The sequence below is a fragment of the Pipistrellus kuhlii genome, unplaced genomic scaffold, assembly GCF_014108245.1.
Source record: "Pipistrellus kuhlii isolate mPipKuh1 unplaced genomic scaffold, mPipKuh1.p scaffold_m20_p_7, whole genome shotgun sequence".
Lineage (NCBI taxonomy): Eukaryota > Metazoa > Chordata > Mammalia > Chiroptera > Vespertilionidae > Pipistrellus > Pipistrellus kuhlii.
The window spans coordinates 38,464,990-38,483,947 of NW_023425573.1; the positions used below are offsets into that span (position 1 = coordinate 38,464,990).

At 38.2% G+C, this 18,958-nt stretch overlaps 1 protein-coding gene across 9 annotated transcripts in view; it reads right to left on the reverse strand.

Annotated features, from left to right (window-relative positions):
* Positions 1-18,958, reverse strand: part of RAPGEF4 (Rap guanine nucleotide exchange factor 4) — a 249,197-nt gene that overhangs the window by 80,392 nt on the left and 149,847 nt on the right. For 6 of the 9 annotated variants that reach the window (XM_036421379.2, XM_036421384.2, XM_036421381.2 and 3 more), the window contains 2 exons: positions 2,585-2,638; positions 2,185-2,291 (listed from right to left, as the gene is read on the reverse strand). In XM_036421379.2, coding sequence (XP_036277272.1) covers positions 2,185-2,291; positions 2,585-2,638 — 161 coding nt within the window. The remainder of the gene's footprint in view (positions 1-2,184; positions 2,292-2,584; positions 2,639-18,958) is intronic. The other 3 variants (XM_036421380.2, XM_036421382.2, XM_036421390.2) reach the window with 1 other exon arrangement.

The window sequence follows — 18,958 nt, forward strand, 5'->3', positions numbered from 1 at the left end:
ATGCGATTATAGTTTCTGACTTCTAGTTTCCATTATTTTTCACCAAAGATGACATATTTTAATGGAATTTCCCCAACACAAGTCAACACTTAGGAAAACAGAATCACATCTTAAATTAAGGGAAAACCACACAAATTTTTAAAAAGAAAAAGGTCCTTCAGCCACTTAATGAATGAAAGATCTTAAAATCCACTTAATGAATAAAAGAGGTCAAGTTCTCTCTGGGTTATATGATCACAATTTCTTTTTAATCTTTACTTCCCTTAAAATTATTGTAGTGTGTGGAGACCACAGACTCCCAATGAATGAGCTTCCAGGATTGGAGGAGAGGCTTCCAAATGTCATCCAAAATGGTAAATACCAACATTAAAAGGTTAGGTGCACAATCTGTCTGAAAAGATGGGATGCATAGTAAGAGGACCATGCTACTGATAAGACTAATGTGTTTCTCAAAGCCCATCTCATTTAAAAAATTCTAAGTGTAATAAACTATCCATTTTGGTCTTGTTAACCATATTGGGATTTAATATAAATGAACAAACAAAACAGAAACAGAATCTTAGCTATAGAAAACAGACTGATGATTGCCAGAGGGGAGGGTGGTTAGGGGCCTGGGTGAAAAAGGTGAAGGTATTGAGAACTACAGATGAGTAGTTACAAAACAGTCATGTGGATGTAAAGTACAACACAGGGAATATAGTCAATAATGTAATAACTATGTATGGTGCCAGGCGGGTACTGGAAGTATCAAGGGAAACACTGTAAAAGAGATGATTGTCTAACCACTATGCTGTACACCTGAAACTAATACAAAATAAAACTGAACATAAATTATAATTGAAAATAAAAGTAAATGAATGAATAAATAAAACATTTATGACAAGTGCAAGGAGAAGAGTGTTAGTGTGTGGAGTGGAGAAAAAGTGATCCAAGAGGAAGAACTGACAATGTTTTTCCATCTCTGTCCCTGGGAAGGAGACTGAATCTTGAGGCTCAGACAGTCAAAGGTTTTCTATAGGGTGTACCAGGTATAATTTCCCAGGTTTTATCAGAGTTGATCATCACTGGAAAGATATATACCCTTCATGGTGACTTTAAAATGTGTTTTCTAGCTTTTCTCTGAGTGCTATGAATTTGGTTCATGTGAATCAAATGGGTTTTGACTCATATCAAGTCTGATGGGTTCTGAAGTCACATCTCAGCTAAATGGGAAAGTGAGTCTGACTGGCTGGTGGAAGAGGCCCGTGGGTCTGAATGATGGGTGCAGGCAGAGAGCAGGAAGGCTTGCGTGCCATATACAGCCCATTCTAAGTCCTAAACCCCTAATGAGCGGATAAAATTAAGAGAAACAGATTAGACATAAGTTCTTACTTGACTCACCATGGCTCAGTCAGCCCAGAAGGTTTCATTAAATCATGCAGCTCTAGTCTTTATTACTTTTTAATTCCAGGGACAGCTACAATGAGTCCTTAATTCTATACAATTACAGCTGTGACAGTGTTGTATAGCCTACCATATGCATAATAGAATAAAATCTGTATTTGCTTTCTAAGTAAAATCTGTGAAGGACATTGTATATATACTTTTCATTCCTGAATCTATAGGGCTTGGGACACAATAGTGCCTGATGGCCAGGAGGGGCTTAATAAGCTTGTGGAATGAGTAAAAGACAGAATGAACAGTCACTGAACCAACCTTGTTTTAAATCTTGGCTCTGTCACTCATTAGATTTATGACTTGGAAAGGAACAATTAATCTCTGGGAGCCTCAGTTTTATCACATGAAAAATGGTCATACACCTACATAGCACATTAAGGTGAGGATAAAATGGGATAATGTATAGAACGTGACCTGGTACAGGGCCTCAAGTATAAATAAGTGCTTAGTAAATATTAGTCAAATCTTATCTCAATATAGTAGTTTTCCTAAAAGATACTAGTAAACAGAAATACAAAAGTTTTATTCTCTTTGTTTATCAAGATTAAACCAATGCCCAAGCAAATTAGTTCAGAAGTAACTGCTGGGAATATTAAGAATAATTAAAGTTATGCGGGATCCAAAACAACTTAGATGTTCCAGAACTGGGAGGATTATAAAACATGCTGCCTATGCCTAAAAAGCATGTTTCCATTTCACTAAACATGAACCAGAGTGGCTCGCAGCCTTTAGAATTACTGCACATACCTGTATGTCTTTAGGTGATATTTTCTATCTCTTATCATGTGAGGTGCTCGAGAGAGAATGGTGTTTCGTAAAATTTTTCCAGCCCTGAGGATCTTCTCTGAAGGGACCTGGGTTGTAATCAGGTGGAAGGAGGGGGAGAGAAAGAAGGAGAGTTTATAGGAGCAAAAACAAACCAGACAAATCCTTAAATCACTTTCCAATCTGACTCTGGCTTAAAAAATACAACTCATTCATACATGTACATTGTGCATGTGTATGACTGCTTTATGTTGAGAACCAAGACACACTGAATATGTATCTTCTCTGCAGAAAGTAGCTGAGGCTGCCTGATGGGATGCTCCGACACATGGACCACTCCAGTGTTTACTGATGGCTCATCAACCCACCTACATCCCATTACCTTGGTAATGGTGTTAGCAGGACGAAGAGGAACGTGAGGTTCAATGAGAGGTGTCTGAAAAATAAAACGTTAAAGCAAAAGAAAATTAAACAAAAAGTTCACTAAAGAAAATTATGGGCTGGGGATAGAAACATCCATTTTTATAAAACTCAAAATAGAATTAAAAAAACAAACAAACAAACACAAGAGCTAACATCTGCCTACAGAACTTGAATGCACAGGCATTCAAAGGGCAAAATTAGACCATTCAATTTGCCAAAATTTAAATATAAATTTATTAGAAATGAAGGAAACAAACAGGAGTGATTAGATGTTTGTATGCTTAATGAGAGGGGAATTGATATCTACTCAAAGCATAAAAACATCAGAGCCGGGACAAAAGCAAAGCAAGAAAAACAAATACAGATCTAAATGACCTATCTCAGGGGCCAGGGATAAAGTATTGACTTAGGATGGAAATGAGTGATCCCATCCTCTGTCATGTAGTAAAGGTTCTTTTTTCTGCGATTTGTATGCTTAGGAAAGTCTCAATTTTTAAAATAATACTTCTTGGTGGTTGTATGCATTCAAGTTCCCCACTGGGCAGCGCGTGTACCTTTCCTTTCATTTTCAAGGTTAGTGCACAGTTTTCAGGATTCTGTGGCTGTCACAACAGCTCTAGGATCTAGATAAAGCTTCTATCCTTACCCACGTTCCTCGGATGAAGAAAGCTGAAGAATTGACTTGCCACACACTGAGTCCCCTAGTTCTATTAAAAACCCCTCTACTTCGCTGAAATGTCAAGTAATGGCATTTCCAAAAGGAGGACAAATATAGATTCAGTGACAGGTGCTGGTAGAAACATGTACCACACTGTTTATGCCACTTCCAGAAGGTAAAAGCTGGCAGGTTTACTTATGGGTTGCAGTAGGCAAAATAATGGTTCCCCTAAAAGATGTCATGGCCGCATCCCAGGGCTTGTGAATATATTAGATTAGATGGCAAAAGGGACCATATATAGGTAATTAATTTAAGAATCAAAGTGGGAGATTAGCCTGGTGTTTCCAGGCGGGTCCAATGTTACCATAGGGATCCTTAAAAGGTGGGGGAGGGAGGCAGACAAGTTAGAACCAGAGTGATAGCAGTGTGTGTAGGCCTCGGCCCGATTCGGCTAGCTTTGCAGATGGAAAAGGCCAAGAGCCAAGAAATGAGGGCAACCTCTAGAATAGGGGTGTCGAACTCAATCAGAGAAGGGGCCAAAATCTAAAATCCAGCCTAAATCGCGGGCCGAATGGTTTACTGAACAGTCATAAACTGTCATTGTGATGGAAACGCAGCGGAGTGCAGTGATGACAGCGCTGTGCGGGCCACATTGCAAGGCCTGGCGGGACGGATTTGGCCCGCGGGCCTTGTGTTTGACACATGTGCTCTAGAAGGTGGAAAAGGCAAAACAATAAGCGGATTCTCCCCTCCTCTCCCCCCACCCCGCCAGCCTTCAAAGGAACTGACCCGCTGACAACTTGATTTTAGCTCCATGAGACCCATTTCAGACTTCTACACTATAGCACTGGGAGGTTATTAATTTGTGTTGTTTTAAGCCAATACGCTTGCAGAAATTTGTTATCGCACTCACAGAAAACTAATACAGAGATTATTATACTTCTCATTAAAGGCCCTACATTTTGCACACAGAAGCCATTATATTGAAAATAAATTGTTAGGTTTTCACTCTAATCCTTATTTTATATGAGATTATATAAGTATAATTGGGGGGGGGGAATGAAAATAAATATTAATTTTAAATATTTTATGTATCTAATACACATAGACATGTGTAAACACATGCCTATCATTTTGTCAATGATACATTTCAGGTGCACTGATGCTTTTAATATAATAGCATTAAGGAAAAAGTGAAAAGACTCTTAAAGCTTTAAGAAAACAATAGATGAGACAGGTTTATTTAGTATGACTGAAATCTCACTGAATGTTTTTCATCACCTCGCTGACATCCAGGAGACTTTTTCCCCCCCTCTCAATTCACTAGAGTGCAGGTGTCAAGCAATATTATAGTATTTTAGCAGCATGCTGTTTACAACTGGAATAGACCAACGAATGTCAGTCTGGTCCCATTCAATAGCAGCTTTACACAGACACCAACTTTGCCCTAAAATAACCCATGCTCCCTTGCAATAGACCTTTCAATGGGTGAGGGCCCATATGAGCTTATGGAGTCCCTGTGTTGATACCACCTCCTCCAAGAAGACAGAGAGAATTCTGTGGTGCCAAGTCTGAACAAAATTTTCAAAAGTGCCAGACCAGCAGGCACCAGGACTCCGGAACTGTGTGCAGTTAAAACATGATTGTTTCTGAGCTGTGAGTTCCCAGTACTCATGCCTCCCACATCTTTACATTACACAGATGGGTTTGTACGCCTAGGACTGTGCCTGGTTATGTATCCGTGAAGTATTGTAGAAACCTCTGGTTAGTCCTGAAAACAGTCGTAGAAACCTATTCCTCCTTCCTGCCTTGAAGGAAAGAGATGCAGGTATACCTGAGCGTGGATGGGTGTGGGATTAACATCGGAGGGAATCTTTTCTTTCCTATTGAAAAAGCTGTTTTCCTTGGCACTAGTCTTTGAGAGGCTGGCTGAGACAGAGATGGAGAAGATGCCGCGTTTGAGGATTACTGACCGATGTTTAATCTCCAGCAGGTACAATGAAACCTTATTTGAAAATTGCATCTTTTTGTTTGTTTCTACAGAGATGGCTCTATTTTAACACAATGCTAAGGAGTGGTCCTTAGGTTAGTTTATTTTGATGGGTATTTCCCTTTCTGGTCCCGTGGAGTCCTGAAAAGGAAGTATTACAAAAGCAGGGGAGTGGGGGTGGGGAGTATCAGGCTTCACCCAGAATGGTTCCTTTGATTTGCAGCTTCTAAAAGGGTGAAATGTCCACAAGGTTGTCATTTAGTGAAATAATTCTAGTTCCCATTCCAGGACCAGGAGGCCATTTAATCTGTTGAAAGGCGGCCTTCTCAGAAACTTCCCTGGCTGGGAGGTTTTAAGTTTCGGGACAACCTAATGAATGGATGCTTTGAGAAGGCTCAGTCCCTTTCTTTAAACAAAACCTCCAAGGGACACACGCAGGGTGAAAGCGGGGAAAGTTTTATTTTGGGGGAATAACAACTTGTCTTTGAAAAGGGACACTATATTCAGGCAGGCAAGCTCCTCTGTTCTAAGAACTCTATTGGTTCCCAGCAGCCACCTGTTGTAAGATAGCGGGCATTGGTGACAGGTGGGCCGGGTCCCTGGAAAACAGCCACCTGCTAATGCCTGTTCTGGAGCTCCTCAGTCATGAGTGTGGCTTTATTGCTTTTGTATTTCCTTTTTTTGTTGTTGTTTTTTTGTTTTTTTGTTGTTGTTGTTTCTCTTGGCTTTCAAGTAAAGTCCTTTTGAGAATTTCAGCTTAGCTGTGCTTTAGAGAACGAGGAAAAGAGTTTCATTTTATAAATGATTAGGTTAAACGAGACAGCGAGAGCAGCAGCCTGGTGGTATTGATGGGCATGAAGACAAGGAAAGCAGCCCTCAAGGCAAGACCAGACATTTCCCGTGGCAGGCCCTTTCTTCGTCTGGGCTGCACATGTGCCCTTCCTACGTGCCATCTCCTTATTTTATTATTACTCTTGTTTCTTATTGAGAAAACCAAGGGCAGAGACACAGAGGGACTGAGCTTCCTGCTAATGAGTGGGAGCTGAATCCCAAGGACAATGACCTCAGCCTACGTGCTCTCTTCTTCTGGAGATGATTTGCCCCCCACTTTGGAAGAATTTGTGTCCTGTCTGACTCAAATCCATTGAGATAAAAGCATTTACGCCCTTCCAGGTTATCTCTTAGCAGACTTGATCTTGAAAACTTCCAGCACTAGGGGAAGGAGGGTCAAGATGGCGGTGCAGGTAATTGCGGCACTCACCTCCTTCCACAATCACATCAAAATGTTCCTGTGAAGCTCTCAGCCCTCTAATGCTCACAATCCCATGTCCCCCAGGCACTCTCTCTGTTGGGCTACAGATAGGGAAGGTGGGGAGGGAGCGAGCACGGAGTGAGCCTTCGTTAGTGCCTCTTTGGTTTGTTTCCTAGGGTGGCTCTATGCTCTGACCTCCAGCCAGAAAATATTACAAATGGGCCCTAAAAAGAAATGGACTCTTCTCCAATTAAATTTCATACATTTCAACACATCAATCATGTGTTGAAAATAAAAATTCTCCCTTCTTACCTAGGCATGAATGAATCCAAATTGGGCTATGAAAATATCATCCTAAAAAGCTAGGCAGAGAGAACAGATAAAGGCTAGAGGTATTCAGCTCTCTGCTTTTCTTGGCTTTCTCCACTGAAGACTTCCCTCAGGATTGACCGTAATTGATTTTTGTTTGTTTCTGGAGAGCGGATGCATTCTACTGCTTTTTATTATGTTTCTGTTACTACTGAAAAGGAGAAACAATAGGGGAAAATATTCCTTTTGGCACCAGAGCCAATTCAGAAATACTAATCAGGTGGTGAAAAATATGAATGTAGCCTCCATTACAAGATGCACAATAATTCCCCAGTAGATTATAATGAGGTAATAGGTTTCGTGAAAAACCATGTGCAGGTCCTTTTGAAAGCAGGTAATTCTTTTTACTCAAGTACTTGCCCACAGAAGCTTTTTGCAATGCACAACATTTTAAGCCAAGTGATTAGAATAATAAGCTAGATTGGGACACAAAGCTCATGGCAGAATTCTGGTAACCCAGTGCAATAAAAAGTCAGATAAGTCCCCCTCCAATTTAATTTAAATATTTAATGAAGGCCTATTGTGTGCAAAGCAATGTGCGAGGCCAAAGACTGGTAAAATGCTAGGTCTAAATGAGTTCTCCATCTTGCTGAGAAAGTGAAACTTCTATCGGCTAAATAATTAGTGAGGCAATCTAAGTCAAATAAAAGCAACCACATTCCGGATTTCAAAATTTCTCTCTCTTGTTTCAGGTGAGAAAATTTCTAGGAAGTGGGGAGAATAACATTCAATTATTTAATGAAAAATATAACTTTTAAAATTACATTTCCTTGATTTGGCACTTTAGAATAATACAACTAAGGTCTTTGAAAAGTATTCCTCAGTCTGGTAATTCATGATCATCAATGTCATCACTCTTTCATTGACCAGATGAAATTAAAGGAATGTCAGACTCATAGACAGATTCCATCATTGTGAAAAAAAACTTTGTAAGTTTTTCCATTTATTAAATAATGGAAAAATTAAATACAGACTTTTTTTGCTTCTATCTGCAGCTTTTTTATTTTTTAAGTCTTTCCTAGGTCAAAATTGGCTTACAGATTTCCAATTTCAACTTCCACATATATAGATATTAGAAGTTGTTACTCCCATCCTTACAACATTAAAAAGCTAAAAAAAAAAAACACAAAAAAAAAACATGAAAATAATGATTTCTCTCGGGCCAGAGGAAACTGCACCCCAAAATCTGGAGAGTCAAGGGAATCCTGAGAGTTAACAGCTGAGATTTGGCTACCTGGAACAGAAACCACAGACTGGTAGGAACATTTAAATGGTGTTAAATTAATTAAACAAGGAACTCATTAGACTGATCTGGCTCTAAGGCCATGGCAGCTTATGTAAGCACCCAAAGTCTAAGCCTATAAATGTCTCAAGGTTATGAAATTAAAACCTAAGTACAGCTGAAACCGGTTTGGCTCAGTGGATAGAACATCGGCCTGCAGACGGAAAGATCCAGGGTTCGATTCCGGTCAAGGACATGTACCTTGGTTGCAAGCACATCCCCTGTAGGGGGTGTGCAGGAGGCGGCTGATCGATGTTTCTCTCACATTGATGTTTCTAACTCTCTATCCCTCTCTCTTCTTCTCTGTAAAAAGTCCATAAAATATATTAAAAAAATAAAATAATAAAACCTAAGTACAACCAATCACACACAGCCAACTAGGCTTAAAGCTACAGCCAGTTAATTTCCTTGCTTTGCTTCCACCTTTTCTCTATGAAAGTATCTCCCTGAGCACCGGTTGGTAGAGTATTCCTAACCTCCTCTGGTTGGGGTCTTTTCCAAATCAACTTTTGCTCAAATAAACTTAAAATGTTTAATATGCCTCAGTTTACCTTTTAACAGTGGTAATTTTGAAGAACTGCTAGAGACTGAATGTGAAGTAGCTTGAGAGTAAGAAACTTCTGGAGGGTAGTCTTAGGTGGATCCCCATACCTCCTAGAACTCCGCCAGGCTTTTTTAATGAAGAGCCAAAAAAGGTCTTATGGATATGGGGTAGCGGGGAGTGGGGATGTAGGGTTGGGGAGGGGGAAGCATTGTGAAATACAGCCAGAGCGTTCTCTCTAACAAAGGGAAAAGACTCTACTAGATTCTTATCCCCCATGGGGGAAGGCATTTCTTTGACTCTAGTCTCCTGTAGCCTTCCTGTCTCAACTAAAAGAGGAAAAGAAGCTAAGAAATAATTGTGAATGACTGAAATTTAGTCATACTATTATAAGACACTTCCTTTCCCCTACTTGCCCCAACCAAGCTAGTAGAAAAGTCATGGATTACAAACTGAAAGAGCTGCAAGAAACAGACTCTAAGTAACAAAGTAATCATGGGGATATAAGTAAAGCAGAGGGAATACAGTCAATAATATTGCAGTAACTATGTATGGTGCCAGTTGGGATACTGAAAATCTTAAGGGGAACACTATGTAAAGTATATAATTGTCTAACCAGTAAGCTGTACACCTGAAATCAATACAAAATAAAGCTGACAGGAAAAAAATATAAGAACTTATCTAAGGAGGAGTTCTTAGGGAAGCCCAACTAAACCCAGGAGACAAAACCAAGGACACTAGAAGCCTCTAATATCTATAACTATAACAAACATTAAACTCAGCTCAAACCCTAGCCTTATTAACAACAACAAAAACTCACACTACAAGTTTACTTTCCATTCCTCTTGCCCAAAACATCCTGTCGGGCTTGTAACCAAAAATTACAAGGCATGCTAAAGGCAAGGAAAAGCAAAGTCTGAAGAGACTAAATAAATATCAGAGCCAGACTCAGATATGACAGAGAGTTTGGAATTGTCAGACAGAAAATTTAAGTGACCTATGATTAATATGTTAATTATGGAACCATATTCCATTAATAATAGTAATGAAAAAGTAGACACTATGCAAGAACATACTGGGTAAAATAAGCACAGAGACAAGAACTCTAAAAAAGAAATGTGTTCCTTCCCCTTTCTTCCTCAATAGACCAGCCACAGAGAAGGAAGGACAGAAAGGGTGGGAGTGGAAGAAGGCAGACCATATGCCTGTATCAAATGCTGGAACCACCAGCCCAGTCTTTTCAGAGATTCTATTCCAACAAAGCTAGAAGTTAGAAACTGCACCCAGCAAGTTATTTTATAGATATTAACAAACTGATTCATATAACGAAGCAAAAGACTCAGAATTAACACAATATTGAAGGAGAAGAATGAAGCTCGGGGACTGATGTTATTCCACTTCAAGACTTACTATAAAGCTACAGTAATCGAGGCAGTGTGGTGTTGGCAGAAAAACAGACAAATGGAAACATAATAGAAAGCCCAGAAATAGACCTGCATAAATGACCCACACAAATTGATCTTTGACAAAGGAGCAACAATAGAATGGAGAAAAGACAATCTTTTTAACAATTGGCACTGGAACAACTAGATATATCCACATTAAAAAAAAAAAAATGAACCTGGACACAGACCTTACACCATTCACAAACAATAATTCAAAATGAATCACAGACCTGGATGTAAAATTAGGTAACATAACAACACATTTGTAATAATATACTGTAAATAAAAACATGTAGTTGCCATGTTCTGTAATTCTAGTTCGAATAAAAATATAAACTTATTCTATGGACATTTAAGGATGCCATCTGTAATGTGCTAAAGTTAATTTATTAGAATTCAAAGGGGAATATTCTGGTAAATGATGCTTAATTGGGGTTACAATGCTAGGTTTGGGCTATAAATACTTAAAACGAGATTGGCCCAACTAGGAACACATCCTCTCACATAATCTGAGAAACTAAAGAAATCAGCCCATAGTTTGGCTGGTGTGGGTCAGTGATTGAGTGTTGACCTATGAACCAGGAGGTCACAGTTCTATTCCCAGTCAGAGAACATGCCAGAACACATGTCCAGTTTCGGCTCGATACTCAGATGGGGATATGCAGAAGGCAGCCAATCAATGATTCTTATCATTGATGTTTCTATCTCTCTCTCCTTCTCCTTTCCTTTCTGAAATCAATAAGAATATATATGTTTGTGTGTGTGTGTGTGTGTGTGTGTGTGTGTGTGTGTGTATATATGTATATATATATATATATATATATATATATATATATATATATATATTTTTTTTTTTTTTTTTTTTTTTGAAAATCAGCCCTCAACAAATGATTTTTCTCATCCTTGGTGCTTTAAAGATTCATAATTAATGCATTAGATGAAACAATTTAAAGAACTATTTAGGGAGATTAGTGATCAAGTAAAGGCAAAACAGTGAAAACTCATAACTTACCTTGTGTCTATCATGAAAAAATAAGAGAAAGTCAAGGTGATGGAGAGAGATAGTTTCACATCTCTAGGTCCATCAATCCTGAATTTCTTATTTTGAGGGAGCTATAGAATGTTTTCTATATACATCAATTGTGTCCTGAGCCGAACTTCCAGTCTTTCTGCATTTCCTGAGTTTCCATCACTGCAAATATTTCACTGCTTGTGCCACAGCTGTTTACCTGTTTCTCCAAGTACAACATGAGCTCCTTACAAAATAAAAAAATAAAAAATGTATTCTTGTTATCTGGCAATCCCTGTGGTGCTTTGTACCTAGGGATTATTCATTAAATATTTACTTGACTAGTACATGGAGAAATCTCTTGGGAGGTTTTTACCTGGCTGTGGTATAAAAAGAATGAAAAGAATTTTTCTTCTTCTCATTTCTGAAATTTCAGTTTTGCTCCTTATGGTTAGATATGGAAAGACTCATTTTATTGGATTTTGGCAAGTAATTTATGGACTACTTTACTTTTGTTTCTTCCTTCCTAGAGATAAATTTCTCTTCAGTTCATATATGTAGTATGGTGTTTTAAGGTTGAAAGGGAGAAACATGAATTTAAAGTGACACTTGCATTTCCTTTAGAATCTAGATCAATGAAGTTCTTAAAAACAGATGGTCTCAGAGGCGTGAAACCATCTCTCTCCATCATCTTGACTTTCTCTTACTTTCTCATGATAGACACAAGATAAGTTTTGAGTTTTCACTGTTTTGCTAAGTATTTATGAATGTTTTTTGGGGACAGTTTTGAGAATTCATACAAGTGATAGCACCCTTAAGATGCATATACATATGTATATCCAAAATTATGCTTATAATTTCAGGGGTTAATTGAAATTCATAGAAGTCCATACACAGGTCCTACATATGAACATGTGTATTTCTAACTACAGAACAAACCCACTACATAGAAGCCCAACAGAAATATGTGCATATATTCACCAAAAGACATATAACTAGAATGGTTAGAACACAACTATTCATAATAGCCCATCAACAACAGAATGGACAATATATTACGATATATTTCCATAACAGAATGAGATAAACTTCACAAACATAATATTTAATGAAAGAAGCTGGGTAGAATGTATGTGCCAGGTGATTTCATTTATCTACAGTATAGAAACAGATTAACCTTAGTTGGGGGAGAAACCACGAGTTTCTTTCTGGGGTGATGGTGATGTTCTGTTTTTTGATTTGGGTGCAGGTTACATGACTGTGTCAGGGAGAATGTATTTATCTAAATGACACTTGTGCATTTTACATGCATATGCTAATCTTTAATGAAAGTTAAAAGAAAAAAAAACTATGTTAGAACAAGAAATTTACTTATCTCCTTATAAAAAATATTTACTAACCCTCTATTATACATAAAAAAAGGAGACCTTGGGATTTTGAAACTTAGCATCTGAATGGCATCCAGTCATATGTGATCCTGACACTGGGCCCAATGGGCAGCAGTCTGTGTTGTGCAAAAACCTGGCCACCGCCAATCTCCACAGGGGGTGGGTTCAGGAGTAGAGCCCGTGGAGAGAGAGTGGGCCTCGAGGACAGCCTGGCATCTTTTCACATATTCATTCATTTAGTAACTCTGGGGAAAATGTGAATTCTGATTGCAAATGTCAAGTGTCTACTGCTTAAATACTAATAACACCCTCAAAGGAATACAAACATATGAAAAATTAAAACAAAAAGAGTATTAAAGTTGGTATCTAATTAAATGTTTACAGCTATTTCATTTAAGTAGTTGCTATACCTGGCAAACATAACTTTTTCAAGTAGATCATAATAAATATTAACAAAATATCAATGTATTTTATTCATACATTCCATTGTAAATACAATACAATCACCTGCTTCTCAGCTATTATGCTTAAGAAGCCCAATGATTTGACTCTCGAGAAAGTGAAAAGCCGTTTTCTACAGCCACATATAGGTTTCTGAAGATATAAATCGAATCCATCAAAGTCTCAGAAATTCTCACAAGTACTTTTAGGTAATGTATTAAATTCAAAATAAGTGACACACATTTCATGTTACACGTTGTGGAAACTCTACAACCCATGTTAAATTTACAGAGGGAAGGCAGCAGCCAGAGAGGCCTGGGCCCCGGAGGGAGGAGGGAAACTGGAGCCAGCAGCCAGGGGAAGGAAGGCCTCCAGTAACTAATAAATAATAAAATGGAACCATTTTAACAATGCACTACAATAAAGGTTAAGTGAATGTGGCATTATTTTTTAAAATATATTTTTATTGATTTCAGAGAGGAAGGAAGAGGGAGAGAGAAAGATCAATGATAAGAGAGAATAACTGATCTGCTGCCTCCTGCAAGCCCTCCACTGAGGATCAATCCCACTATCAGGGCATATGCCCTTGACCGGGATCGAACCTGAAACCCCTCAGTTCCCAGGCCCAATGCTCTATCCACTGAGCCAAACTGGCCAGGGCAGAATGTGGCCAGTAAAATACGGGTTATTTGACACAGGCCCTGTGATAAGGGACAGTCCATGTGATAACTGAGAGGGCTGCTAAGTGACTAATGGGTGGGGAGCGTATACAGTGTAGATACACTGGACAAAGAGAGGATTCACATCCTGGGAGGGACAGGGTGGAATAGAGCAAGATTTTATCACCCTACTCAGAATGGTGCATAATTTAAAACTCAGGAAGTGTTTATTTCCAGAAATTTCCATTTACTATTTTCGGACTTCTGTTGACTGAGGGTAACTGGGACCACAGAATCTGAAACAGTGGGGAAGACTACTGTTTAAGGGGACACCTTGGCTAGCATAATTTACGTGGTGATGGATTAGAGCTAGAAAAATCAGTATGAACTAAATATAGATACAGATAGGTGTATAAACAAATATGTACAGGTACGTATGCCGGATGTATTTCCTTGCTCTCTCTGCTGAAAGGGCTTAGAAGCTAGAACAACCCAATAGAAACAAGCACACCTGCCACCTGGATCTTAGTTTCTAATACCATTCTTCAGTTAAAGAAACCAAAGACCCCTGGCAAAATGGCTGTGGCTAAGATGGGGACAGGGAGTATACAAACATCTGGTTGAGTCATAAAGTGAGAACATGCCCAAAATACAAAAATGGGAGTATGCCAAAGAACACAGGAGTCAGCAGAAAGGGCACCCAATGGCCAAAGCTGGAACAATTTGAGCAACAAAATAAATATAATAGTATTGGATTATAACCCAAAGTATAAATTAAAAGTGTGAGTCTAACCTGATATAAATAAATGACTGAATAAATAAATGTCAGAGAAGAGACAAATCTCTCATGTAGAAGGATTCTAAATAATTTATGTAGATCTTCACTATGAAGGAGGTGGAGCATAACACAAAGTGTCCACAGTGCATGGTGACTTCCTTCCAGAGTTCAGCGTGTAAAGAGCCATCGGGAAGAGGGACTTCACAGTGGGAAAAACTGGCAAATACGACCTTAACCAGGTCATCAATGTCAACATCTACCATGATAAGTCGTATTGATAATATGTATTCTTGATATGATGTGATGAAAATGGTGCATTACCTCTGTGGGTTTCCCCCCAAAACCCATAATATGAATCTAATGAAAAAAAAAAAAATCATCCAAATCACAAATGAGGGACATCCTCCTAAATACCTGATTGTTATCCTTCAAATCTGTCAGGCATCAGTGAGGAAAGCCTGAGAAACCTACAAGAGCCTAAGGTGACAGGGCCACAAGATGTAAAGTGATATCCTTCCTGGACCAGAAAAAGGACACCAGGTAAAAAGCAAGGAAATCTGAATAAACAATGGGCTTTAGCGATAATGTATCAATATTGGTTCATGAAAAACGCTGAAGGATTCAGACTCTCAACCCATAATTCTCTCCTGAGAAAATATCCATTAGAAATGAAGGTTAAAAGAGAAAAGAAAGACATTCCCAGATAAAGGAAAATTGGTGGCCAGCAGACCTATTTTAAAAGAATTTCTAAAGGAAGATTTTCACACATAAGGGGACTAATACCAGGGAAAGACTCAGAATGTCAAAACTAAAGGAAGAACTGCAATGTAACAAAAAATAATTCTGAAAATGGGGAGGGGATGGTGAGAAAACTAACATTTACAAGATTCACATTGCTGTTTGAAAAAGAAGTAATGCAGTGGAAATTCATTTTCCCAAATGGTTGAGAAAATATTAAATAGTAATAAAATAGTCCTTTACAAACATAATTGAAAAACACAGGCAATGGAAAAAAATATATATATTGTAAACTAAATTTGGTTCTAAATATTAAACATGTAAAATACACAGAGCTCTAGGTGGTGGCATGTATGGTAGATGTTTAAAACAGTTTTATGTTTCCAAATATTCAATATAAGCTCTACTATATTTATGACCAGGAAAATATAGGCATTGTTTAAAAGATCCACTGTCTTGCTAGACTTCATTTTAGGCATACACATTTCTTTTTGGGCACACTATGTAAGCTTCAATGACTCATCTGAATGTATATTTGGCTCATAGAGTTTACAGACTTAAAATCAAATAGATAAAAAAGAAGAATTCCTTCATCTAGGAAAAACAGAATTGCTTCTCTGGTTCAGAACTCAGACCAAAGTATCTCAAAAGATTTAACAAGATCAAGTCTTGTTAATTTCCACATCATACATGTTAAGAAGACAGCGAAAAGGAAATTGTGATTCTGATGGAATAGAATGCATGGAATTTCTGAAGCACAATGCATACCGCAATCAAAGCTATTGCAAAATGTGACGTCAACATTCTTCTCATGAGTGCTGCTGTCCTACATCTTGATAAACAAGGGGTGAAGACTAGCCCCAAATGAGATAGTGATTGCATTATGATGCTACCTGAGTACATCAAAGGAAGGGGGCTGATTTTTCAGTAGTCAGCCGAACGTGCCTCACTGGGGAAGCATAGTAAACATCTACTATTTCCTAGCACAGACCTTCTCTCCATTTTCAGAGCTCAGCCCACCCTGGAGACCCATCAGTCTTCTTTCTCAAGGTTTCCTAACTGTAGCTGCCATGGAAGAACTAGAAACTGCTGGTGGCCACATTTCCAGGCTTGGGGAGAAGTGGGAATAAGGAGAGCCTTGGCTTCTGTAAACTGGAGGCCAGCTCCACGCCTGTTCTTCCTCTGGGCTCGGGCTGTGATCCCCAACGTACTCCCTTGTTTGCTTTTGTGGTGGCTTGATATGCATTTCTGCCACTTACAATCTACGTAGTCTGAAGTTACACAATAACTCTGCATTCTTGTGAAGAGGAAGAATGCTGGGTGTGTGTGGATAATGAAACATTCTTTTTTCAGAAATCCTTTGTGTTCAAGTGATGTGGCTCTTACAACGTGTGAGGGATTTCAGAACTTGAGTCTAATTTCTCTCAGTACCATATTCTGATATAATTATCCATTTACTTATCTCTCTCCTACACTGTTTAAGCTATTAGGTTGTTTGCTCTTTGAATTAGTTTTATTGGACTTTGTATCTCTAGAGCCAATGTAAGTGCCTGCATGGTACATAATAGGTCCTTAATAAATGTTGGTTGATTTAAAAATAATTAACTAAAATATGATCAATTTCCCCTCCTATTATGGAATTACTTCACTCCATCAAACTTTATTAATTGAACATTAGTAGCTAGGTTAGGAAAATTAATTTATTTAAGAAAAAGTGGTTATTATCCCATTTAGTAGTATTAGAAACTACAGAGAATGATTAAACTAATTAAGAAAACAAATTGTTTCATGCAGGCCATCCCCTTTAAAATCACTGAGTCATATAGAAATAATTAGTGGGATAAGTTGCAAATAATATCCCTCTACCTATTCATTAAATGGGGTCCCTGAGGATGTCTATTAGCAGCATTTTGTTAGCTTGATACATTTCCTATTTGCACTTAAAATATTCCATACATCAACCTTTTATTAATTCAGAAGGTGACCTCGACAGAGACACATTGAGTTTACTTACAAACATCAATTCTCTTAAAAATCTACAAAATTTAACAGAGGGAAGTGACAAACCTAATAAAATTCTTGCTGATTTTTGTCTCATTTTTATTTCTTTCAGACACAATCTAATTTCATTCATGCCCCAGGCACATAATACTCAGTATAAATACCCAACGTCAAACCTCATTATCACTCTCACAAATGTTTATTCTCATTAACTTTTGACAGGACCGGGGAGGACAAAACAAAAGTCTATTCACACCTCATTCCTGGGTTCTGTCTAGTACAAGGACCTCCAAACTAGGTCTCCAAACTCACGTTATCCTCAGCTTTCCCTTGCGTAGCTGTTGGCAGCTGCATCCTTCCAGGTGGTCAGGGCCCAAATGCTGAGGTTCTCCTGACTCCCTTCCTTCTTTCTCTCCTCACATCTAATCCCCCAGAAAATCCTATGAACTCCATTTTCAAAATCCATCCAGAATGCAACTCTTCCCATCATCTCCACTGGGACTCTACCATCCCCTCTATCTCTCCATGAAGTACCGTACTAGCTGCCTAGGAGTCAAAGAACTTAATGGGTTTGCTAAATCTAAGTCTATTTCCATTCCCATTTGTTTACTTATGTAAGCAGGCTTTCCCAGTATTTGCTTATCTAAAGACCAAAAAGGGGAATAGAATTAATGTCAAACCCCTGTTTCATCAATCAATTCAATTTTAAAAAGTACACATGTCACTCAGCGATGCATTTTCAATACTAATTTACTTTAATGTTTAATAATTACTTATAAAAATCTATAAAATATTTACTTTGTTTTGACAACTGTGTCCTACTGCTAACTGCCACACACCTCATGCGACACTCTGTGCCCACCGGTGCCCATAACCCTTCACGGTACTTTGGTGTTTACATGTCTGCTCCATCTGCTCACTGCAACTCCCTGAAGGCACCATTCTTTATTTCCATAGCCTGTCATACCTCAATCCAAAAGAAAAATTTTAATAGAAATTACAGTCATAAGAATTTTTTAAATGCTAAGATTTAAATTTATATATACCGTATTTTTCGGACCATAAGACGCTCCAGACCATAAGACGCACCAGTTTTTAGAGAGGGAAATGAAAAAAAAAGATTCTGAAACAAATAGTGTCCTAAAATATTTTATGTGCATTAAAACCCAACATCACAGTCATAAACACATGTAATCAACCCTGTAAAGTAAACAGCAGCATTTAGAACCATTTTAGAGCCGGGCAAGCACACAGAGACCACACAGAGCCGGGCAAGTAAAAAAACTTTTTTTTTAAAGTATATGTGTAGGCCAGTGTTTTTCAACCTTTTTTGGGCAAAGGCACACTTGTTTCATGAAAAAAATCACGAGGCACACCACCATTAGAAAATGTTAAAAAATTTAACTCTGTGCCTATATTGACTATATATAAAGTAATTCTCTTGAATAGGAATCAAATAAACACAAAGAAAGTATTTTATAATTACTTTATTATGAAATATTAAGTAAACAAAATAGTGAAAAATTATAAAATTCTTGTCTTGTCTGCACCTACGGCACACCAGGCAACATCTCGCGGCACAACAGCGGTTGAAAAACGCTGGTGTAGGCTATATTTGGACCATAAGACGCAGGGACTTTTCCCCCCTACTTCTGGGGGGGGAAAAGTGTGTCTTATGGTCCGAAAAATACGGTATCTTTTATTTTTATTTTTGATACATGCAAGTATACCCTAAAAATAAGATAATCAAAAGAGGCTTTCAATCATAAAAATACATTACTA